Source organism: Triplophysa dalaica, chromosome 23 (genome assembly GCF_015846415.1).
Source record: "Triplophysa dalaica isolate WHDGS20190420 chromosome 23, ASM1584641v1, whole genome shotgun sequence".
NCBI classification, from domain to species: Eukaryota; Metazoa; Chordata; class Actinopteri; order Cypriniformes; family Nemacheilidae; genus Triplophysa; species Triplophysa dalaica.
The window spans coordinates 9,867,563-9,894,065 of record NC_079564.1 but is presented as its reverse complement, the minus strand read 5'-3'; the positions used below and the strand labels follow the sequence as shown (position 1 = coordinate 9,894,065).

The 26,503-nt window shown below is 37.2% G+C and overlaps 2 protein-coding genes across 2 annotated transcripts in view; one reads left to right on the top strand and one right to left on the bottom strand.

The window, feature by feature from the left end:
* The window catches only part of acad11 (acyl-CoA dehydrogenase family, member 11), a 44,471-nt gene extending 36,029 nt beyond the window's left edge, over nucleotides 1-8,442 (top strand). The window contains exons 17-20 of the mRNA XM_056738805.1: nucleotides 1,093-1,247; nucleotides 4,386-4,502; nucleotides 6,788-6,897; nucleotides 7,619-8,442. Coding sequence (XP_056594783.1) covers nucleotides 1,093-1,247; nucleotides 4,386-4,502; nucleotides 6,788-6,897; nucleotides 7,619-7,733 — 497 coding nt within the window. The 3' untranslated portion in view covers nucleotides 7,734-8,442. The remainder of the gene's footprint in view (nucleotides 1-1,092; nucleotides 1,248-4,385; nucleotides 4,503-6,787; nucleotides 6,898-7,618) is intronic.
* A 1,387-nt stretch (nucleotides 8,443-9,829) lies between these two features.
* si:dkey-12l12.1 (uncharacterized) overlaps nucleotides 9,830-26,503 on the bottom strand; it is a 20,291-nt gene continuing 3,617 nt past the window's right edge. Inside the window, exons 3-7 of the mRNA XM_056737606.1 lie at nucleotides 12,582-12,920; nucleotides 10,658-10,756; nucleotides 10,458-10,562; nucleotides 10,199-10,255; nucleotides 9,830-10,122 (exon numbers count right to left, since the gene is read on the bottom strand). Coding sequence (XP_056593584.1) covers nucleotides 10,051-10,122; nucleotides 10,199-10,255; nucleotides 10,458-10,562; nucleotides 10,658-10,756; nucleotides 12,582-12,698 — 450 coding nt within the window. The 5' untranslated portion in view covers nucleotides 12,699-12,920 and the 3' untranslated portion in view covers nucleotides 9,830-10,050. The remainder of the gene's footprint in view (nucleotides 10,123-10,198; nucleotides 10,256-10,457; nucleotides 10,563-10,657; nucleotides 10,757-12,581; nucleotides 12,921-26,503) is intronic.

Genomic DNA, 26,503 nt, shown 5'->3' with positions numbered 1-26,503 from the left:
GTGCTACTGACATTATCAAAACAAATTGAATAAGGTAGAATTATATAATATCAGACATATTACTAGCGGTTGCATTGGATCGTTGCCAGGCATTATGGATGTGTGTTTTATGTGCTCTGTGTTACTGTGATAGGGGAGTGTATAATTGTTTATGTATAGAGTATATTAAAGTAAATGGAAGATCATGATTATTCAGGACAAAACAGCTGTTCATGGTAAGAATTTAATAATAAGGTCTAATTTATTAAAATTTCTTAAAGCGCAATGTAATACTTCGTATTTCTTAACCTTGATTAATTTTAAAGTTCTACATTTATTATGTTTTCACAATTTAAGTTTAAACATTTTACATTTGGTTTTATGAATGAACAATATATCATATTTTAATTACAATAAAAAAATGATCCTCATCATAGCAGTTTATGATATCTTATTTACTCGTAAATTTTGAGATACACTCTATGTTAACAGTGTACCGGTATTTTAAAGTAATTTCTTGTAAAACAGTGACGCAATCATGTTTAAATAACACACAAGCTAGGGTGTTTACCTCAAAACAATTAAATGAATATTAGCACAAAACAAATGCACAGATATACATTTCCATGTTTGATACATATTTAAGAATGACACAAGTGCATTCTGTTACAATAGGATTTAATCTGAAGGGCAAGTTGCATTTCACTGCGGTGACATCTCCTGTTTTTGCCAAGTGGTTGATGCCAAGTGGGTCAACATCATGTTGACCCTGGGACAACATTTAAATCAACCAATCAGATTTCAGAAATAAGTTTAGAGTTTAAGTTTAATCTTCCAACCAGGAGTATGTGCTTCTAAACCGTTGTTTTTCACTTTTCGTTTCCCTCTGATGTTAGGGGTAAGTTATGTTAAAGGGTTTGGTATGGGTTTTATATATGAAAATGTTGTCCTTAGGTCCACAAAATATGTTGGCCTGAGGACATTAACCACTTGGCAAAATCAGGTCGAGTCTGAGTAGTTTCCGACTCTTGTGAAAGGGGTCTTTGCCAGTTGCCACCTGCTACGTTGAGTTGCTTGATGTGTTTAAAATGATTTATGATTGGTTGTTTGCAGGTGAGGGGCGGGGTTTTGAGATCGCTCAGGGACGGCTGGGCCCAGGTAGACTTCATCACTGTATGAGGGCAGTGGGGCTGGCAGAGTGGGCACTGGAGTTACTGTGCCAGCGAGCAGCCCATAGACACACCTTTGGAAAGAAACTGTATCAACATGTAAGTATGTGTTTGTTTTAGGGCTGTTTCTATTCATTGTGTTGGTAATCAAGTAATATTATTATTTTTACGATAAGTCAAACAATATGTTTTTCGGTTCACAAATAAATTATTTAGGTCCGATTCACATTTCGTGTCTTTTCTGCCGCGCGCAAATAGGGGGCGGAGCTGTCGCGATGCGGATGCGGTGTGGCGCGCACATTTTTCTATGTGCGTCTGCGCCGCATCTGGATGGAAAGAGTTAAACTTTTCTGAGTGCCGTCCACGCACCGCAGGTCATTTGAAGAGAGAATGAGGTGCGTCTGTATTCCTCGTGGTCTTCGACGCGAAATGTGATATAAGCCTTAGACGGTTCATTTTCAAAAGAATTAATTTTGTGCCAATGTTTATATTATTATGTGGATGATTTGAAATCTCTCAACCTCGAGGTCACCAACCGCATCACAATTGTTATACAGTACGTTACAGCATTATACGTTATATATACCATGATATATCCGACAATTTGATCTTATTAAACTACATATAATTTAAAGGTTGTGTCTCTTAGTATTTGACCACTGTTTTTAAGATAAACACGCTGCAGAGACTACTTAATTTGTTAAATGAGTAACCATTGAGAAATTGTGTTGTGAAATATGAAAATATAATAATATACAATACAAATATATTTACATGTTAACCTTTCATTATTTCCCATTTCTATATACACAAAGCATATATATACAGTCAGGTTCATAAATATTGGGTCATCGACACAATTCTAATATTTTTGGCTCTATACACCACCACAATGGATTTCAAATGAAACTAACCAGATGTGCTTAAACTGCAGACTGTCAGCTTTAATTTGAGGGTATTTACATCCAAATCAGGTGAACGGTGTAGGAATTACAACAGTTTGCATATGTGCCTCCCACTTGTTAAGGGACCAAAAGTAAAGGGACAATTGGCTTCTCAGCTGTTCCATGGCCAGGTGTGTGTTATTCCCCCACTATCCCAATGACAATGAGCAGATAAAAGGTCCAGAGTTCATTTCAAGTTTGCTATTTGCATTTTGAATCTGTTGCTGTCAACTGTCCAGATGAGATCCAAAGAGCTGTCACTATCAGTGAAGCAAGCCATCATTAGGCTGAAAAAACAAAACAAACCCATCAGAGAGATAGCAAAAACATTAGGCTTGGCGAAAACAACTGTGGAGGATGCCCGAAGAATTCTTTCCCTGGTGAAGAAAACACCCTTCACAGCAGTTGGCCAGATCAAGAACACTCTCCAGGAGGAAGGTGTATGTGCGTCAAAGTCAACAATCAAGAGAAGACTTCACAAGACTGAATACAGAGGGTTCACCACAAGATGTAAACCATTGGTGAGTCTCAAAAACAGGAAGGCCAGATTAGAGTTTGCCAAACGACATCTAAAAAAGCATTGACAGTTCTGGAACAACATCCTACGGACAGATGAGACCAAGATCAACTTGTACCAGAGTGATGGGAAGAGAAGAGTATGGAGAAGGAAAGGAACTGCTCATGATCCTAAGCATACCACCTCATCAGTGAAGCATGGTGGTGGTAGTGTCGTGGCGTGGGCATGTATGGCTGCCAGTGGAACTGCTTCTCTTGTATTTAATGATGATGTGACTGCTGACAAAAGCAGCAGGATGAATTCTGAAGTGTTTCGGGCAATATTATCTGCTCATATTCAGCCAAATCCTTCAGAACTCATTGGACGGCGCTTCTTAGGGCAGATGGACAATGACCCAAAGCATACTGCAAAAGCAACCAAAGAGTTTTTGAAGGGAAGGAAGTGGAGTGTTATGCAATGGCCAAGTCAATCACCTGACCTGAATCCGATTGAGCATGCATTTCACTTGCTGAAGACAAAACTGGAGGGAAAATGCCTCAAGAACACGCAGGAATTGAAGACGGTTGCAGTAGAGGCCTGGCAGATGTCTGGTGATGTCTATACGTTCCAGACTTCAGGCTGTAATTGACTGCAAAGGATTTGCAACCAAAATTAAAAAGTGAAAGTTTGATTTATGATTATTATTCTGTCCCATTACTTTTGGTCCCTTAACAAGTAGGAGGCACATATGCAAACTGTTGTACTTCCTACACCATTCAGCTGAATTGGATGTAAATACCCTCAAATTGACAGTCTGCAGTTTAAGCACATCTTGTTTGTTTCATTTGAAATCCATTGTGGTGGTGTATAGAGCCAAAAATGTTAGAATTGTGTCGATGTCCCAATATTTATGGACCTGACTGTGTATATATATATATATATATATATATATATAAACGTGATGACAGACAAAAAAAAGTTTAACCTCTCATGTAAAACGTAATGACACAATAGGCATTCTTTTGATTAAAGTTACAATTAAAGCATCACACTTTCACTATTTTTGTTGAATAATTGAAATAGTACATTTTAAGATTTTTTTAACATGTATTCTTATTAAATTGACCATATGCATAGAACTTCCTCAATAATATAAGCCAGCTGGAAACTTCATTCTCAATAGTATGGGGTATCTTACATTTTCTGTGTTCAATTTAACAGCATCAATAGTGTAATACTTGATGTTATGGCATAACTATTTATCAGACTAGAGATTCATTTAGTTGTTTAAACATAAAACGAGAGAAGTTTACATTTGAGCACCGAAATGTATCAGTTGACCCCTGCTACATCTTTCTGTTTCTCCTCCGAAAATTTCAATTCAATAATCACTTTTCACTCTTAAGGCAGCAAGTATAGAAGGACATCTCAGTTCAGCTCAAATCCCTAAACTGGTTTATCAAAAACCAGGAAGTAACCGTGTGTATAGTAAATGAAATAATAGTGACCTGCCTAGTTACAGAAATACCTGTTGTAGGCCATGACATTTAACTAATACACGTTGCTAAAAGTCATACAATTTGAATAGTTTTTAATTTAAATATCTTTCTATATGGGTGTGGTTAAGGGCTTGATAATGTTTGCAAGAAATTAAGGATCTGCTCTGATTGGCCACCATCTGGTTTTACCTGCGCAAAAAGCTCATTACTGACATCTAGAGGACAGCCATTGTATTGCAGTTTCTGCTTATTCTTTTTACTCAGTCAATGGTTTTATTTGTTGTGTTTGTGACTCTAGGAAGTTGTAGCTCATTGGATAGGCGAGTGTCGAATCACAATCGCACAAACACGTCTTCTTACGCTACATGCCGCTCACACGCTGGACACACAAGGCAACAAGGCTGCAAGAAAACAGGTAACAACACAAATTTCAACCCGACATGGATTGAATTAACGTTACTAAACTGATCACATTGCAGAACAGGACCTTTGGTTGAGCCTGTGTTTTTGTTTCAAGATTTTGTAATTTTTTTGGTGTGATGTGAAGTGCACTTGAAAAAAAAATGACTAGACACGAAATCTGTTTCTTATCCTCCCTCTTTTTCCTGCCTGTCTCTCGTACTGTTAAAAATCTCACTCACTCCCACCTAATGCATGAACCGACGCTTCAAAAGATGAAGGCAACGATGTGCAGAAATCAACTCTGACAGGCTGACTTTGCATAACATCACACACACACTTCGGCTCAGAACTCTGTGACCTATGTGTCAACAGATGTGTCTGTGGGAGTGACGGATTCATATGTCCAGCCCAGAGAGCATTAGAGCTGTCTGAGTTATGACACACGGATGATTGAGCATCGTAATAGCATTGTAGGATACGTGGAAAAATAAGGAAAGTGTTTAGAATTCAGGTCTTAAAGTCATGAAAATCCTCAGGTCTCTGTAGAAGCTGTAGAAGAAAATACTTATTCATATTCAGCGGCTTCGAAAGGATGTCGGGCGTGCGCAGAGGGCCAAGGTTCAAACGTCATGGTTCGCTACTGATTTGCAGAAAATGAAAACTGGATAACATGTCAAATAATACAGTAAAGATGCTCTGTATTTTTTCAGACCTCAAATACTGGAAAGAAAGCAAGGTCATAGTCACTTTATGGGCGTACCCACATTAAGCCCATTTGCTCTCCCCCCTCTCCCGCCAGCCTGCGCTCACGTTGTTCTTTACCATCCTCACGCTTTTCTCATTATGATTTGACTTCTTTGAAGTTAACATGAACAAAGCAATCCCTCTCAGCACAACATAATCCATCGCAATGTTCAGTTTGGGGCTTATTAGAGGTGTTTATCTTCATGCACGTGCTGCACGGAACGATCTGCTCAAATGAAGGCGATCGTTACACACGCCGTTGCATGATGTTGACAAACCTTATATCTGGAGTAGTTTTTGCCGCGACGACACACGTGTTTTTAACGGTGACAGCTGAATCTCGGGAGGAACAGACAGTCGCATAATTTACGTCATGCTTTCAGTTTGGCGCTCCTGCGTGATTTGCGCTTGTACTGCCCCCATTCCAACACAAACTGCACTTTAGCCCACCTCTTCCAACCAGGCCAGGGCGCAGTGAGTGAACCGCGCCCAAGCATGGTTGCGAGCACTTGCACTAGTCAATTAGAACCAGGCTTTAGGGGTCAAACGTGCCCGGGCGCAGCTCGATTGGGACATTGGAACATTTGTATTTTGGAAAAGTAAAACTTTGATTTTTATCAGTTCTCGTGTCATGTCATGCTGGCAGTCCCTCGAGTTGCTGTTGGATGATTTTGTTGATATTCAACAGACACTGGACTGGAATGGTCAAACAATACATCTAGAAATGCTGATTAAATGAACATTTGGAATGGTCTCTTAATTCTTCCCATGGGTGTATATTTTTTACAGAACGCATCACAAAGGGAATTAGGTTGGTTGTAGTTTCTTCCAGGGACAAATGTCTACCCGCTGTGTAGATAAGTATGTACGTGTTCCATCGCAGCCCTGGCAGGGGACATTTACCCACAATGCAGTTCCCTTGGGTCATCAAGAATAACAGGACTCCGTATCACGTTGACTGTAGTCACGGTAACGCAGCATCAGGCTTCCGCAAAAAGAGTACGAATCAGACGCTTCCTGCGATTCTTTTAACATTAGCCAGCCCGCTGTTCCTCATTGCTGAATCAACACCTCCTGCTTGATTCATATGGCTGGTTCATAGAAAAGCCACACGCTTCATGCACATGTCCTGCTGGGAAGCTTTAAAGAATGTACACATGCACACGGTTTTGACGGTCTGCTTCTGGATAATGCACGCAGACAGACAGGAGATTGGTTTATAATAAGACCCAGTCCTCCAACTGACAGGAACATTTGATCGTAAAACTCACATTCATCCTCTCGTATTTGTGTATTTAAAATGAAATGTCTTGTTGGATGCATACCAGATCCGCATGATTACATATTTGTATGAGACATCCGAGGATTACCGTCACTGAGATTAAATCTTATTAGCTTTTACTGCGTAGCCCGTGGAGATGCTTGTGTCTGAATGTTCCCAGTGTGATGCTTTTTCATTAGACGTCACCAAAACAAACACATACAGATAAACGTATAGAGATGTTTGCCACCCACGTTCCTTGTAGATCTTGTCTGAATGTCCTTTTTTTTCAGATTGCCATGATTAAGGTGGCAGCTGGCAGGATGGCTTGTAAAGTTGTGGACTGCGCCATTCAGGTTTTCGGGGGTGCGGGAGTGTCTGATGACTTTCCTCTTGCCCAAATGTGAGAATAAACTTTTTACTCTGAATGACAAGTTTATACAAGGCCATGGAAAATGTGTGTACGTCAGTGTGTCTAAGATGGAAATATTATACCGAATAGATTTTGTTTAAATGCATTTAGTTTAAGTACACTATAAAGTAAGTTAGTTTGGATTTAAGAACAATAAATATGGCGTTCAAGACAAAGTAGAGACTTTCTAGTGTTTCAAGTCTGTGAAATATCTCATAATTAATGTAATGAAGTGTACGGTAATTGTGGTTGTTCTGGTATATTGCAAGCTGCATGATGTCGAGTGGAACCAACATTAACTTAAATTTAGATACAGACAGTTTTTAAAATGACTGTTTAAGGTATTCTCCACAAAAAAGTTAGTTTTGAGAAAACCTTATTGTTTGATAGTTTGTAATTTAATGGAATGACATGACATCATCAACCTTACCTAAGGTTTTGACATTCTGATATATTTTGTTTAAATACCCATGTGAGGTCCCTCTAAACGATTTTATAATGTTTTAAAAGCGTTGATTTTTCGTAGACATGGAAAGTGAATGACATTCAGTTTATGTCAGTTGTACTTGATACACGCCTTTATAGTACAGGATATGGCAAAGTATTGCTTGCAGGATGAAATAACTGAATTTTTACACAAATGACTACAGACTTTGGGTGGTTCGTTGATACTTTATATTAAAAGTGTTTTTGTGTGGTTGTGTTTGTATAGGTATGCCTATGCTCGAACCTTACGCATCGCTGATGGCCCCGATGAGGTTCATTTGTCATCAATTGCTCTCCTGGAGCTTAGAGACCAACAGAGGAGAGCTCATTCTAAACTGTGATTCGTCTCAAATCATACAACCTCTACAACTATTCACTCAGAGAAATAACAGAAGCAATGAATCATGGCATAAATAGAAAATAATCTTTAGTAACAAAAAATTGCATTATGGGAAATCATACTTATTTAGGGATGCAAACTGCTCAACTTTAAGCTAAATTCCTTTTTTGAAGCTGTTTGTTTGTTAAAATGTTCCGCCAAGCAGGTATTTTAGGGTTAGAAGCTTTTAAAAGCATAAACATTTACAAAAGCTAAAATACACCAAAAGGACTCAAAATCTGGGGTATGAAAATCTTTCATGATTTACTCACCTGAACAACAGCGGTAAACATTCACTTATATATACTGTAGACACAAAACCAATGCAAGTCATACAGGTTTGAATAGACAAGTGGAGTAGTAACCGTTTTCAAATTTTCAGACTCATTCGATCACTTTGTTTCTTTGATTATTACAAAAATGTTTAAAGCATTTTGAAAGTTGAAAAACTTGAACTGTGCCTTTACTGTGTAATAGATGATATATTGCATACAAAGCAAAATATGCATGTTATGTATTTTAACGTGCATAAAATGATTTGTGTAATGTTTGGTTTTTGATCAATTTTGATTCTGTATTGAACTCTGTAAAATGTTCTCTTCTGCGTTCCCACCGATAAGGAGTTTAGTACAGTCATGTAATTTAACTGTAAAATATAACTGATCTGTTAAGTGTCTGTTTTTTTACACATGCACAAACAGCTGTTCTATTATTTCAGATTAACGCAGACAGGTGTAAGAAATGTCTGTTGTTACATTGCTGTTCGCCGTGTCTCCGCGTCACAATTACCACAGCAATTTGCATCCTACATCTCCGAGTCTTGTTTAGCATTCTGAGCATGTTTAATGTGTTTATAAAACAGCAGTGTGTGTGTTTGTGTTTCAATTGCTCTCATTCAAGGGATTTTTTAGGCATTTGGCCAGTGCATTTGCCCCTCATTCAGAACTGGAACACAGCTTCTCTACGAACAGGTGGGCTGGTGTTCTAGTTGCTTGGACACATGCATCTACAGTAATGTCTCATCTTTAATTGGGCATCAGCAAAATTTCTGCCAAAATGTTCTGGCAGTCTAAGACAGTGTGCAAGCACAGGCAGGTTAGCTTCCAGCTAGTTTCACACAGCCAGAATCTGGTCCCCACTGCAGTTTAACCTGGCTAAGTACTGACCACTTAAACCGAAGGAGATTATATGAGGTACATATAAAGCGACCAATTACAGTACATTTTATGCATCAAGATCTTGAATGTGCAATGAGCTTTTGTAGATGTGCAGTATGAAAATGAGCCTAGCTTAAGGCTTTAGGTTTAGGTTAGTATCTTTCGAACATACACACACTCCTCCATGAACATCTCCTAATGGTTAAACGCTAATGGGTAATTCACAAGTGTCAAGCTTGCCTTAACGCGTGCAGTATTGATTCTCTTATCTGTTACCATGTTAGCCGAAAAAAATATGAGCTTCTTACGCACTGGTGCCGCATGCTGCGTGAAGCAGGCAGAAAAGTATTCACCAAAGGTTTTGTCATTGTTATTGCTCAGGTGTCAATTTTTGGTTAAAATATCCATGTGAGGTCTCAAAACGTTTTCAAAATGTTTTTAAAGCGTTATATTCCATAGTCAGATAAGTGCCGCTTTAAGAATGGTCACATCCATAACAATCCATATAACTATTTTTTTGTTCTATCAAGAGCCGTCCGTTGTCCATTTGTTTGTGCATTTTAAATCACACAAATCCTACAAGTGTGTTGTCTTGCAAAATGTGTGGCTTTTGTCCATAACGTGTCAACATGGTTAACTGACGTCTGGAGTCTGCCATCTGGGGTTTAGTGAAATATAAACAGAAGATTCAATATTTTGGTTAGAAATACATCCTCTAAGAACGTATATTTCACCTTTTTTGTGAAATGTCACATTCATAACTGTACAATTCCCTAATTATTTCACTTTTATTTCACAATTATTTCACAGATAAATATCAAACCATCTATATTTCAGAGACGTCTTTAATGGAATAGGTATTTTACAGTATACAGTATATATTCTGTTCAAGCAGTGTATATTGACTTATATAACTTAGTACAATATTGATCCAAATCCTCTATTAGATAAAAAAATATGTGATGAAGGAATACCTATAATATTCAAAGCTTTATGCTGCGCATTAACACATGCTTTCATTTTCCCATTTAAAACACCTTTTGGTATGTCATTTTAATTTTTCTTCATCATCTCAGAGGTCACAAAAGAAGTGAGTATGATCTTTATATTCTTGATTTAATTTTATGAACATGTGATATTCCTGGTGTTCTTGTTTCTCTTAGGTGCACTTCTCCTGGACCTCTTCTTCATGGACTGAAACCGATACAGAAGTTGTACACATGTCCATTTGATATTGAATTGTTTTGTATGTGTGTGTTTGAGGACTTACCTTTAAAGAGATTTTTGGATAGGCAGCACCGTTGAAGTGTTTATCGATGCTCACTACCTGTTACAGAGATCCACAATCTGTTATTCAGGCACTAGAATACTTTTTTTTCCCAATTTCTGTAAGTGAAATTATCTTCAACATATTTCTTGAGTGCACCCATTACAAACAAGTACCTTGACAATGCCACTGTGCAGTGATGGTTTGAGATTTTTATATATGCTGTTGGGTCACTTGGGTCATGGTTGTCATGGATACGCACCTGTAAGGGATGAGTTTCACGGTTGTGGTCGAGCAGTGAGAAAGAGCCAAGGCGAGACCGTAGGGGCTTCTTTTTGGGTTGTAAATGTCGCCTCGACCTGTCAGGCTGATGACAGAACAACTTCAGGTAATATCACTGTGTCGTAAATCCATTGTGACATTGTGGTTCTCAGTGAACCCTGTAGACGAATGTGCTCTCACCTGTGACATCTGGATGAGTTTGTTGGAAGATCCTTTGACTGAGTAAGATCCAGCTCTGGGAGGTCCCTGCTGGGCTTGAGCTTGTCTTCTAGTCATCAGCTTATGAAAAAAAGCAGCATTTTTTCTTTTATTAATTCCAGCATTGATCAAACCAGATCTAAAAACAGTGAAGATGGTGTGTCAGAATCTTTAAGATATTTTCAAATGATACTGTGGAGTCAGTCGGTCCCCAGAGTTGGTCATGGAAGTTAAATGTCTGGTATAATCGTCAATTACTGTGTTTTGCTCATTTTACAAAAACATTTAGCCGCAGAATGTTGTGATGGAAATATGAGTATTCCAAATAGTCATTTAATAACATCCCACAACTTAGATCCCACAAACCATTTCACATCAGGAATCAAAAACTCACCAAAAACGAGAAGGGGTTATCTTGAACGTAAGTAAACAAAAAGATTATTATTGGATGTGAATTGATTTATGTCATTATTTCAGCATCTTATAAATCCTAACTCAATTCAAATTCGGGCAAAGTTCGGCATACCCCCATACAAACGCTCCACACACAATATGCACACTAACTAACACACATAGACATAGACGCACAAACACGGTTAAACAAGCGCGCACACACACACAGACACGCACGCACAGTGGAAGCACACGTTTAATATAAAGTAGAGAGAGAAACGGGTCAAATATTAAACAGACTATAAATTCCCATATGCAATATTAATTATTTCAAACTTTTTCTCAAATTCTCTCCATCTCATTCCCCCTCTCTGCCTCATTGTGCTCAATTTTACTAGATTCATTTAAATCAAATTAGGCCTCAAAGAACTGCGGCCTTCATGATGTTTGTTTCCTTATTAACCAGCAACATCTGTGCTTAGCAGACATCAGCACATAGTTCACTAGAAAATGACTGTCTCCGCACTCTAAGAAAAAACAACTTATTTTGCCAAAGAACTATGAAAGTGTGTGAGCCTAGCCAACCAAAGCTGAAACTTTAGCTGATGCCAAAATCTCACAAAGAGTGTTTGTGTAATGCGTAGTTCATGCACAGGTGTGTATTCGAGTCTGTGTGTTAACTCTGGATGTGAGACACAGGGGTGCCGCAAGAAATTCTGGGCCCTATGAAAACCAAAATTTCTGGGTCCCCTACAAATAGGAAAATAAAAAGGGGGTCTGCTCTTCTGGGCCCTAAATCAGCCTGGGCCCTTAGAATCGTCCTAACCTTCCACCCCTTTACGGCGCCCATGGTGAGACAAAGGATGCAGAAAACTTCAACAGTAAGTGGAAAGTCAAACAGCATCCTGGTCCATCGAAATGCCACGGAAAGTTGGACACGTTGGTTCCTTTCAGGGTATTTAGGGTCGACGGATGATTGGAGTCACAGGGCTGCTCAGACGCGTCGGTAACAAGGAAGAGCCAGGAGTGGAATGACATCTGTGTCTGTGGCTCGGACACTTAAAAGACAGCTGGTCAGCGTCTTTACAGCCTCCTTTAATGTCTTAAAATACCCATAATGCCTTAAGACCAGTGTAATTGCCCCATGCTCTTGATTCCCAATTAGTTTTACCATTGTGACGCACTATAGAGCTGGAATAGGAAATTTTATGGGTAAGCATTCTAGTGGTTACAGCAGATCACAAACTATAAATTGATAGTTTGACTTAATCATGAAACTGATTTTTACACAAGCGTGTTTTCATTTCTGTGTAAGGTGAAAGCAACTAAAATGTGTTATCATTATGTAACTAATATATTATTAATATACTATTACACTAAACAAATCAAGAAACATTTCTTGTTGAAGTTTGCAAAGTACATTTCGGCGAAGCACACTTCTGTCAGAGCCTGAGTTTATAGTATTCTCCCAGCAGACACTTTCTTACCCAATGATAAAAGTAATAGTTCTTACCTTGACCTCTGTGACCTGTGTGTCTGCACAGTCCGCACCATTTTCTGCGCAGTCCAGAGCATGCGTGAGCAGACATACCTGCAGACAGAGCAGAAAGACCCACAGCGCCGTGGCCATAGCTGCAGTAGCGAGTTTGTGTGTTAAGAAAGCTCAGCTCTGCGGACCGCTCTCTCCCCGCGCAACCGTTTTATACTCCAAGTCCAAATGGAGACCAGATGGAGACAGAAGGGGAAAACCATGCCAACCACACACACATGCTCACACATCTGCAGTCGTAGGCAAAGCAGTGGAAACCTCGGACATACTCGAGCAGTTATCGGACCAGCAACCCAAGCGCTTCTAACCAAAGAAAAACATTCTTTAAGGATACACAATTAAGTAAATAGATACAGTATCAGTTGACCAAGAATGTTGAGAAAGTTCTCCGGACTATTGCTCCAAACTCCTCTGAAAAGAGGAATTTTTGGGGTTGTTTGGAGAAAAAAGGTTCTCTCTCAAGCTGCTTGCTGTGGTCACATAATGATCACATTCCAGTCTGAGGGACATAGTAAGGATGCTTTGAAGTAACAGTGTTCAAGAGAGAAAATGTTTTAAAGGTTCCCACGATGCAGTCGAAGAGAAAGAGATTTATAAAGCTGTAAAGTAAACAGCAAACACACATGGCTGTAGAAACGAAGAGTTAAACCTCAGACCCGTAGAGGCTGACCTCCAGAGCGCAAGAAAGTGCCAGAATACTGGTTTGGCAGCTTTTAGAGTTTCTAATTTGCTTTGAAAAGTCCTTCCCTCTGTTTGTCTTTCTCTTTCACACACCTAGTAGCATGTATTGACTCAACAACCACTTAAATCGTTTGTCCCAAAACAGTGTTTCTCAGATAGTAACCCAATATTTAACATATGCTTAATATGCTTAAGTTGCATCTCATCCCTCACAGTAGGGCGTTTGTGCTTGACTGCAGCGATTTAACATTGGCTATATATACTAACCCTATAAAGTCATCACTCTCTGCCTGATAGATCTGCTGACTACTGAGAACAAACAGCTGTTTTTCATTTTAATCATTTCATTTATTTTTATTTGTGACTACATCCGAGGGATCACTTTCCCTGAACATCAGTTAGTGCCTGAGCAGATAGAAGTCAATAGAAATACCGTGAGGCAAATAGGTGTTTTGTTTTATTTTTGAATCATAAATCATTTATAGACTTATAATAGTTGTCTTTGTATGTTAAGCTTGGATAAAATATATATACAAGCACAATGGCAAAACAGCGGTATATATACTGTACACAGAGAAAGTGGGAATGAATCAATGAATTACTATGGCAACAGATGAGAAGGGTGTGGTCTGTGTTTGAAGTCCAGGTTAACTAATAAGAAGGCGGAGCTAGACATAAACAACAGGAATGACAAGTAACACTACCACAAAGGAAACAGACAGGATCGGTACAATATTTTGACATCAGGAACGTTGTTATCTGCAGTAGCCAGCACAAAAAGAGACTAAATTACTTTTTTTGGGGTGCATTTGAGTATTTTTGAATTATTCAATAATAATTTGCACTTTAAAGTGTTTTTAAAGAAAATGTTGTAAAACGTTTTGCAGTGGTTCGCTCATAAAATATTTCATCCATGTTTCCTCTAGGGAACTAAAGGAGAACTTTGCAGCTCAGATGTTTTACACTTACCCAAATGATGTTAAGGCTAAATGACTTTAACATTCTATATATTTGAACATTCCTGTGGTGCAGATATTTACCACAGAATAACACAAACTCGGACACAATAACAGAATGGGTCTAGAGGGCTGGCACGTACAGTAAACCTTCAGTGGTTTTTCTGTCAAAGTTCTCTGGATGTTGTCCTAAGAGAAAGGTTTTCCAGTCTTTGTCGCAATCAGGATCAGTGGGGAGGAAATTCAATTTGGGTGCATTTGTGTCGCGCTGTCAATCTTAAATATAATTTCTGCCATTTAGCACAAAAGGCAGATTCAAATGAAGGTCTTTATAGTTTTTGTATTAGTAGTTTTAAGCTTATAGTAATTTGTATTAACATTATAAACGTGTTATGTAGGCTTTACAGTATATTTAATACAACTTGGATTGGGGGAATGTTAGTGTTCCTCCTGCAATTCGAATTGCACTGCTAGCAAACATTTACTGCTAGCCTTCACCTTAAAAATGATCTTAATGAAATATAAGGAATTTCGGTCTATTTGTGTGATTATCTATACATAAGCTATACATTATAAATCTTTAATAAACTAGTTAATAATGACAGCACTTCGTTATCAATTAACTGTTCAATACTAATCTTAATATAATTTTCTAGCGTGGTCTACTGTTGCTATGGTTACCACTTCAAGTAAATGCATCCTCCACACATGGAAATGTGCATTTTGTTGGAAAACGCTATTAGACATACATTATATTACATGTGAATTTAGTTTAGCCCCCTATATAATCTCCGCGTACTATATATAATAATCACCCTAATTTATAAGGAAGTACGTATGTCCATCTACCCGCAACCTTCAAAAAAACAAAGTAAAAACAAAAGATGGTATTCATTGTGTATCAACTTTCTAATAGCCCATACAATGGGCTTGAGACATTTTACATTAAAGCCAGTGAAAATAGCTGTATACTGCTGTATAGAAAACTCAAAATGGAATATTTAGCATCAGTTACCAGTTTTTTGGTCTAACTCTTGTTGAAACGTAAATAAACTGACAAACTCTGTATGCATAAAGGCAAACGTGGAATGCATATTTAAATGAGCAGAGATGTACTTTATTTCACCACATAAGAGATCATATCCATCATTGATCAAATGATATTCCAAAGGTTTGACTATTGTAAATTCAATTGTGAGTTGATTTGAGTGTTTATATTTGTTTTTAATGATATTTTGCACCAATGGAATTGCAAAGGTTGTTCTGAGATAGTCCAAACCGTCCCTCCAACTCCTATAAGGTTCTCTTTGGTTAGATGATCTTACACCAATTTCATGATATCTAAAAATGTTATTGGTGGTCTTCAAATTATACTTTACAGGAATTTCATCTGCAGGGTTAGTGTACAAGAAATTGCTGGTTTGTGTTCGAGTCTATGTGGACTAAAATAGAGAGATTTGAGCTTTCTTCGGCTGTGAAATGATTGAAACAGTGTTCCAAGAGGCTTGGCAGATGTGTTGTGTGTGTATGACAAATAGCTGTTGTTTTTCACAACACTACTTTGTGCCTTTCAAAGTGCAATTTTCAAAGTGAATAGGAAAGCCAGGTATTATAAATCAGTAGCTTTGCGGCTATGTGTTGTCAATGTGTGCGTGACATTGTGAGTGCGTGTGTCTGTGAGAGAGTGTCTATATCATTCTAATGCAGAGTGATTTTATACCGATGGAGATGATGAGCCTCTTGGTACATATAAATTTAAAGGCTCAGTGTGGAGCTGTGTCAGAGGCTGTTATTCCTCCCTGAGCTAAAAATGTACTCATCTATCTTCTTTTCACGCTGACAGTAATGGTAAAGAGTAGGGTAGGTGAACTACCAGTAAAGGGGTGTGTTTCAAAAACTTATCTTCAAACTTTGACTTTCTACTCTGTCTTGCTTTAAAGAAATGTTTATCAGTACTTTTTTACTATATGTGTTTCAAAATAAAAATATGTAGATGAGAGTTTGTCCGGGGTACCTTATCAAAAGTATATTCACAATATACTGTATGTTTTATAAATACCAAAGGTCCAAGGAAAGCTATTTTTGCTACACATAATGTTACTGAAGAACTATTTCTCTTTTTAAGTTGCTTAATGATGTCATTGTAGACCCTTTTAAGTTCTGTTTGATGTCATAAAAGAGACTTCTTAAAATCTATCCAATCCCACATGCAAACTTTGAAATGGTGTTATCCCTTTAACTTTTATTTCTCCTCATTGAAAAGCTTTTATTTGTAAGAGTTTAGTTGAGAGGCTGTATTGTGAAGGCTCTTTGTTTTATGAAAATGACTTCATCATTCGTCCTTCCACTGCCACACTAAGTGATCCACACTTTCCCTTCGCCTGTTTCGTTTGACTAAAGAAGTGAATCATTAACCCAAGGCTGCGTTTTCCTCCACACGCACATACATACGTAAGAGCGTGAATGCGGGTTAATTCAGTGCTCACATTCACTCCCAGTGGTGCCCCGTCACTTCTCTGAAGTGCTCTGAGAGCTCTAAAATCATTTTTTTACAGAGAAAACAGATTGCAGGTGCAGACAGTGAGAGACAAAGAGAGATTGTGCTCTGCCGGAGTGGAAAGATCTCAGGAAAGCCAGCAGCATCCATTAGGATGAGAGGGTAGAGCAGACGAATGGATGAGCTGAATGGAGGGAGGGAAACGGGAAGAGATAAAGGGAGGGTTGAGTCGAGGTGAGATGGTGGATTAGTAGAAATAGAAAAAAGGTGAGCCAAATTTCAAGCCTGCCTGAGAGCTCTGAAGATACTGTGACTCACTGTGACATGTTAGTCAAGTACATGCATTTACATATAAAAGAACAGCACATAAGCATCATTTATAATGAAGAATATGACATAACTTATCATATTGTAAAAACTCTATTGACATTATATATGAAAGGACATATTCCACTGAAAAGCATTTTAGGAAATACAGCTTTTGATAAACTGTTTAGGTTTTGATGTCAATGTTTGTGACTGTGTTTTCTTTTTCATAGAAGCCTTTCTGGCACCGTTGCCATGACTGCATTGATGCAGTGACATTCAAGATGGATTGAAGAGATCAGAAAAAATAAATGACTGACCGGATCATGGTGTGACATGTATAGGGTCTGTATACAGATATACAGTCTATACAGTCTATAGTTCACAGCTATAGACTGAGCCTGAGGAAAAAATGCAATGATTCCTGTGATCTAACAGATGTTTTAATTAGTACAATAGTGTAGTACACTTATAAACTACTACGGATCAGGAATGATTTGCTTTTTGGACGAAATATTTACATAACTGAATTGTTTTGGTTTGCTTTCATAATGTTACGCTTTAAAACAAACTTAATGCATGCATTGCATTGGTTAATGTTTGTATACGCCACAGTAAAGCTCAGGTTATCGTTGTTAATGAGAATTGGTTCTCAATTGCATTACCTGCTTACAAAAAGCGCCATAAGAAAAAATACTATATATGTACTTAATACTAAATATTTATTTTAATATATACTATACATTTTTGTAAACTTTTAAAACACTATTTTTTTAAATATATTGAAAAGCATTATATAATCTTATTCGTAACTAAAAAAGATTTTCTTACCATATTCCATGAAAGGTTCTTGTGTAATATAAAATGTAAAATGGACAGTATGGGATTTAAAAGGTTTTCTCCGGCATTATTTAAACCTAAAATGGTTTTCCTTTGTTCTTTATGAATTTGGCATTTAATTAAGTGTATTTTGGTGTTAACTTAAGTGTAACTATACATTCGTTAAGACACCAGAGACAAGTATTTGTTTTGGGAAGAGAGTAATCCTCCAAATGTCCATTTTTAGTTGGCCAGTCGCGGGCTGTGTGTGTTCACCGGACACATTTTTATGCCCATTTCCTTTCCAGTCTGTGTGCCAACAGCCACTCAGTGTTTATTTGACAGGATGTCTTGAATATTTTGACTATTCCTGAACTCACATTCTAGGGAACTGTGTATACATAGACGTTTTAAAGGATGACGGCATTCATTTGTTTCCTGAGAATTATTTCAGATGAAGACTGTTGACATGCAAAGATCCCGAGACAGCTTTACTGTGGGGAAACTAAATATATTTAGGTCAGACTCAGGAAACAGCATTTGTGGTGGATGTTTTCTGGAAATTGTTCTTTAAAACTTAACAAAATTATGACTTTTTTACATGACGATTTACATGAATTTGAAGGGCTAGACCATCCTTTAGTTTTGCGTCAATGGCGACAAATGTTCTTCGGCAACCGAAGTAAATGACATGAGGGTACATTTCATTTTTGGGTGAACTATCCTTTTAACACATGCTGTACATGTTAGCTTGTTATTTACAAAAATAATGGCTATGTTCTTTATTATGTATGAGCACATCTTGCAGATAAACTGTAAAGTACACACATTCATTTCTTCATCTAGCACTGTCTCGTTGCTTCTTGGCTTTTAGAACCACATTAAAAGGTGTTGCGGTTTTCTCAAATGCTGCTGGACTACCATCTGTTCTCTCAGTTGGATGTGTGGCATGTGACAGTAACCAGGATACAGAACTTTAATGTGGAAATATGACAAAATGAGCCAAGTTTTCTATTTCCAAAGACAGGCCTTAAAAAGACAAAATAATGTGGGAAATAATTTCTGTCTCTCAAGGTGTTGTTTGGCCTTCATGCGTAGCCAAGGGCAACCTCTTCATTACCTTGGAGCTCGCTGTTGTTTATGAAGTGTCAATGGGCGAGCGAACGTTAGCATGTTGTGTGCTTGTTAACGAAAAGAAAATCAGTTTCGCCTTAAGCACCACACATACCTGTTTTAAATCTTGTAGTCATGCCATTATCTGACACAGGCGTCAAAGATAAGGGAGGTTTCCAGGGACATTAAAATGCAACACGCACAACTGGAGTTGTTACTGTATATGAGTCACGGTTTGTTTAGCAGTTGTTTTGGTTTTTTTCGTTTGCTAAGTTGCGTCCGTGCCACTTCATGCTTGATTAGTCATGCTTTTCTGCCGCTGTTGTTGAGTTGTACGCTGGTGTGTGCGTGTGTGTGCAGTGTGTGTACGTGTACGTGTTTGTGTACGTGTCAGATTTCCACCCCCTCACCCTCACCCTCAAGCAGGGGAGAAAATGAACCTGTTGAGATATAGCAAAGCTCTTGCTGTGAAAACTGTATCTGCTCTGTCGTAAAACACTTCATGTATTCAGGACGCAACATAATTTGATTCAGTTCACACCATCATAAATCACCTCAAAGCCCAGGTTATTTTCGTTGTAAGCCGTATAGACGTGTGAGAGAAAGGTTTTTAGTTATATTTACCAAATGAAAAAAAGTATTCATCAAAAGCTTTCAAGGCCAGATATTGTCTCCTGAATATGTGTGTGTGGGAGAGAAAGAAAGAGGCTGCAATACTTACTTTTTTAAAGGTGTGTGTCTATTAAGTGTTGTTTGCATATAAACCACTTTTCGTCATTTCTTTGTGCCACACAGTGTGTTCTTTTTTTGTTCAATTAAGCAAACTATATAATTTACTAATTGGAATATCCACATATCAATTTAAATATAAATGTGACCCTGGATCACAAAACCAGTCTTAGGTAGCACAGGACATTTTTAGTAAAAGACAAAAATACTTTGTATGGGTCAAAATTATTGATTTTTCTTTTATGCCAAAAATCATTAGGATCACGTAAAGATCACGTTCCATGAAGATATTTTATAAATTTCCAACCTTAAATATAGAAAAACTTTATGTTTGAAAATGGATTGCCTGCCACAGTGCCCCTGATTAACAACTTCAAAGACAAATTTCTCAATATTTTGATATTTCTGCCCTCTCAGAATCCAAACGGTTGTATCTCAGCCAGATAATGTCCCATTCTAACAACTCACACATTAGTAGAAAGCTTATTTATCCCGCTTTCGGATTATGTCAAAATCTCAATTTCGAAAAATTTACCCATAAGGCTGGTTTTGTTGTCCAGGGTCACAAATATCCATATTGATATTTCACTCATTCCTTTTTGTATTAAAAGGGATTGTTAACCCAAAAATGAAAATTCTGTCATCATTTTCTCCGTTTCTTATCTTTTCACCTCTATGGCTTCAACATAAATTGACTTGCATTATACAGACACAAAACCAATGCAAGTCATTTTTTTTTGTGTTCTGTAGAAGACAGAAACTCATACAGGTTTGAAATGACATGAGGGTGGTTAAATTGTGAAAGGATTTTCATTTTTGGGTGAACTTTTCCTTTAACTTTAATGAAATAATAAAAAATGAACTGCCTCTGTAAGAATTATTTTCCTCAGTCTTCACTCCTTGCCCTAAGCAAACGCACACTGCCTGAATAACAGATTGACTTGAATAAGACAAACAGTGCATAGCAGACTCCACCCATCCGCAATCAACGTGTCTCACTGCCCTCCAGTCTCTTTAGGTTTGCAAACACATCACTGACTTTGCTGCCAGATGGTTGCTCGAAGCCTTGTATACAACAGAATTGAGTAATACCAGGAGATTAGTTATATTTTCCAAGAGCTTCAGCAATCAGGCAGGTAATCCTTTAAAAATTCAGACTGCCACTTTAAACGGTCACGCTGTCTGGCAAAGCAGCTGTCAGGAGAAAGCAGTTCTTGTCGCTTATCGTCAACTTTATATTGGTTGAATGTGATTTGGCTCTTGGAGTGAACTCATCAATTCTTTCTGAAGCTTTGTTATGAGAAAATTTATTTTCTAAGGGTCTTGAATAAGGCTCAGTTTTGGTCTTGATATGTTTAAGAATGAGATATAAAGAAGATTTGAAAGTACTTACAGTATATTTATTATAATTAATTGATCGTTTAATTAAATTCAATAATTATTGGTATTATCTGTGATGTATAAAATAAAAGATCCATTGACACAGAAGACTCAATAAGACTCAAAAATCTTAAAGGTGCTGTGTGTAATTTTTTGGAGGATTTATTGACAGAAATGCAATATAATGAAGCGTTATGTTTTTATTACCTTAGAATGAGCTTTTTCTATCAATATACAAGCAACGCCGGTCCCCTCATATTGAATTCATAATGCTGTTTCTACAGGAGCCCTTAAACGGACAAACTGCTCAACAGAGTGCGTTTTGTTAATACATTTTCTACTTCGCCAAAGAAGCTAAAATACGACATTATCTTAGTTTTGTGTCACCCACCTTAGTGTTAAGCAGTGTGAGCAGTGGAGGAAGCCATTGGCTGCAATTCTTGACCTGAACACTGGATGCCGCTAAATTTCATACGCTGTACCTTTAAATTCACTTTTATTTACTTACTGTATATTATTTTTATATTATTCATTTGTGTTCTTCATATTATTTAATAATGATTGTTTAATATTTCACCTACAAATTAAATTGTTTCATCATTCATTCAGCCTCATGATTCTAAACATTCTTTCACAGAAGATATTTTGAAGAATGTTGGTGGCCAGACAATGCACAATGCTGGACGTCATTGACTACAATTGCACGGACACAAAACCACAGAGACATTTCTCAAAATATCTTCTTTTGTGTTCTACAGAAGAAAGAGGTATATACAGTTTTTGAACGATAGATGGCCATTTTTTTTAGATAAATTATCACTTTAAATAATTTGTGTGTAAGTTGTTATTCCTAAAACGCAATAAAAATAAATGGAACACACTCTGAGTTTCAGAAGAGATTTCAAGAATGGCACAAAATGGGCTCAGACTTGCCAAGATAAATCCTGTATCAAGTCCAAGACAAAGATCATAATTCCTCCAAGAGAGATTATATTGGCTATGCTCTTCACATTAATTCTACTTCTACGGTAGGTCAACAATTGACTCAATTTGTCAAAGAAACTTTAAACAAAACAGTTGAAGAACTGAGGAACCATTATAGTTAGTCTACTGAGCTGTGAGGGACAACATCCAAGCAATACTTTTTACTTTTTTAATTTGGAAATGTTAAGTTGAACATTCATTGTCTGACACAATGATTCTGTGGTAAACTTTAATCAACCTCAGTTAAAAACAGAGCCATAAACTGGAACAAAAGAGAATCTCTGACCGCAAGTGCAGCCTCTCCTTTTTAAAGGAGGTTTTGTCAGACATGTGGTCGGAGAAAGAGAGATCATCCACCAGAAGATAAGAAATGAAATGAGAGAGCGGGAATGGGAAGGAGAAAATTATGAAAGCAAAATAGTAGGAATGAATGAGAGGGAGAGAGAGGATGAAAGTAATTGCCCAAGAGATTGCAGGTCTCAGTCATCCCAGTCCACAGCTTTAAGCAGAGATCAGTTTTAGAGATGTTTAAGTGGTTAAGGGGTGCGGTGTTTGATCTGTTCCTATGGTTACTTATGTACCAGACTTAACCCACAAATGAGATCAAAGCAGATGTCAAAACCAATTTGACCACATTTGGGCTCTTCTGCATATTATGCTTCTGCAGGAGGAGGCCTTCGGCTCTACGATATTAAGCCAAATAGCATCTGCAAATAAATAAGGCTCGACCTTTTCTGAAAGACAGCATTTACACAGGACTGCTAAAAAGTTTCCAAACATTTGAAACTGTTAATTTAATAAATCTTGTTTTTAAAAATGTGTTTTGGTTGACTGATATACTAAGCTGTAGTGTTCATGTTGACAATGTGAGTTTAAATCTGCTCAGTTTCATTCCCTGATTCTTAACCTTTATTATTTATGTGAGATGGAAGACATTATACAGTGTGATTTTCCATCATACATATTTCACTTTTCATTTAATTTGACCTCGTCGTTACCAGTGCAAAGCAGCGATAAAATAACGAAAGCATAAGAAATTGAGAGACATACTTTGAAGATAAAATTCTGACTGCGGTTTCACGTAAGGCTGAGGAATAGTGCTACCTCCTCTTTCTGATCTACCGCGAACGTTATGACTTCCATATTTGGATCCATTTCCGATTGAATTGGAATGTTTAATGTGAAAAACAGTGGGTGTGGCTTTTGTATTTTGTACAGAAACAGCCTTTGCTTTTTGAAATGTAAGTGGCAGGTGACTGACGGTTGAAAGGGAGGAGTTAACGTTTGCTCCGCCCAAGCCGTGTAATTTACTTAATCTAAGACGGATAGTCATTATAGGACATGAGCACATTTTCAGATTTTAAATAAAGATAATGAATGCACACAAATTTTAAAAAGAGAATGACCCACATTGATAAACTATTTACAATAAACGCTGCAATGTTTCATGAAAAAATAGGCATTGTAATTTTATATTTCACTGGGACTTTAAGTTGCTGTTCTGTGCTTGAGTAAAATAGGATGCTTTGGCATGAGTAATATCTGTTAGATGTTTTGTTAACTTCGCATCTCTTAAATGTTATGCCAATGTTGAGGAAAGGCACCGTTTTTTTTAAATGGGCCAACAATGAGGTTGTGTTGTTACTGTGTAAATCAAGACTATAGGAAAGACATTAGTACTCTGAGGAACTGCTTTAAAGTAATATTAGAAATAGATATCAAATATATACTAAATAAAAAAGTAATAAATATTAGACTGATTCTTGCTTGGACTGACAAAGCTCTTCTTGCTGTAACACATGACGAAAAATGTCATTGTTTTAACATCACTGTGTAAAAACAGCATTTTCTAATTTAGAGAGCATTGTTAAAAATTATGTTTTCATTGACAAAATGCTGCTTCAGACAGAAAGCATGAAGAAAGATGCATTTGCAAACAAAAACGTATTAGAGTGGACAAGGCCCAAGAAAGCCATTTTCATGCCCAAGGGACCTAGCTAAGCTATTTCTTTACCTCATGAATCAAAAACTGCCCTGTTTTAAAGGTATGGTGAGGATGTGTGGCCCATTTGCTTCAGTTTAAAGCGTGACATTTACGGGAGGAATGGATTCGCCGGGAGTGTTCAGTGGAAAGCTAATGGACAGAAAAGAGCTTTAAACATTCCAACACTGCAGATTATCCACTTCAAGCCAGACACATGCAGGTACATAATCTTCATAATCTTAAATACAAGAATGACACGGCCACAAGATGACCTTTGACCTCCTAACACCTCTCTATAGAGAAAGCATGTGATAGAATTTGAAAGTCTTAAATGGACCGACATGTCAGTCAGGAGGAAATGTTTAATAAACAGGCAAAATGTCAAATTGATTGATTTAAGATGTAATAGCAAGCTTCTACTCAACAAGCCTCACAATTTAATGTCTCATTCTATGTTGTTCACCTATCTGTAGCCAAGCAAGCGCCACTAAATAACTCTCTCAGTCATTTCAAATTTGAGGATATTACACGATGTTCTCTGTAATCGCTGTTATGGGAAAATGGGAATATAGTAATCTAGACATAAAAAATTTTGTTACAAAACTAAGGTTCAATTCTTTGCAAAAAGAGCAGTAATCACAAAGAGGCTGAAATGCACTGTGCCCTTGAGAAAACCACAAAACCTGGTGTTCCCCAGGGACTGACTGTGTGACCAGTGGACCACAAGTGTGTCTGAAAGGTTCAGGATGACAAAGGAACGTCTCTTAGCTCAGGCTGAGCGTATCATTGGCTAGAACAGTTACAGCATGTCAAGATTAACCCTGAAGTTAAAAAGCTTAATGAAAATTAGACAATCCAATTAGTTGCCATCATTCTCCAGTGCTTTAAACCTGCACTGTCTGTATGAGCAATGGAGCGCTGTCACATTTCGATGTCGCCTTATACTGATATTCATTTACTACAGTGTGTCGTCATGTTATTTTTTACAGTCGTTGGTCACAATCCCCCAGACACGTGATTGGTTGCTTTCTATAAAGGTGACATTAGATATATTTCACTGCGATTTTTAGAAATTGCAGACAGACAATTTCGATGTTAAAATGAGATGTTACAAATTATATTTGTAATTACATTTAGGCCACTTACAGTTTGGTTGAAAAATGTTCTTTAGTAAAAAGCAATAATGAAATTGTTCTTATAAGAAACTTTGACTGTTTGGTTCATTCGAGAACCAAACATGGTTCTTCTATTGCATTAGTTTTTTTGTGTGTAAAATATCATTGGATTAGATAAAAATATCAAATTTGCATTTATTTTAAATACAGCACATTCAGATTGAGAATCAAGGCTGCATTAATAATAATAATAATTAATAACGAATGACTGTACTTAATTAAACAAATACAAATAATCTTTACATTATAATTACATCTGATTTTCTTTTTACTTAATGTTGCTTGCGTTTATTTTATTATATATTTATTCATGTATTCCATATTTAAATATTCCCACAATTTCTTCTCCCCCATATTTATTCATTTATTTCCTCTTTCATTTCTGGCCTTTTTTTACATTTCTTTATGCAACATGGAAGTGAGAGAGGCGCTACACATGTGTACGAAAAATGTGGTCTGAAAATGTATTTGTCTTTAAATATTCTTGAAATTTTCCCTATTGTATTTAGTATTGAACATGATGTGGCAGATTTTTGGAGACTGCCACATGCAAATGATTGATTTCATGTTAGTTTAATACCCCCAAATGAATAATAAATGTGTTAAAGAAGAGAACCCTCATAGTAACTAATATTCATTTTTGACCATGTTTCTTTCAAGTCATGGTAATGTTTCAACTAACCTGCTTCATTTCATAAAGACTTCAGTGTGCCGGTGAGACTTATTTAATGACCAGCACTTCTCATTTAAACACCTTTCCACCCTTTCACACATTACAATTAAAGAGAGCTCATTGACTGTAAAAGTGGTCATTAACATAATCATCTTGTCTCTAAAACAGCACGGAAGAAGGTTAAAATTGCCATCACAGCCTTCACCTTCATAATCGTGGTCATTTAGCTATTTCCTGATTAAATAAACCGTTTTAGTAGTGATTACAGCAAAATGGAGGAACATTTATTTCTGTTTTTTAACTCTGTATCATGTTCACTGTCTGATAAGTGAATACATGAGTGGATCAGAGTAAGTTATTGTAAAAGCCAGTTTAGTCTATTCTCTGTGTAGGCAGAAATCAGAAATCCATGATAGAAACAATATGTATGCTGCAAACTACAGTATACACACACAGCATACAGTGCAGAATACATATGTAAAAAATGGGAATGTCATTTTGTAATGCCAAGGTCACATTACTTTGTTACATGTTTATAGGGAGTCGCAGAGATGACGTATTTTGTATGCAAAATTTCTGGTTCTATTGC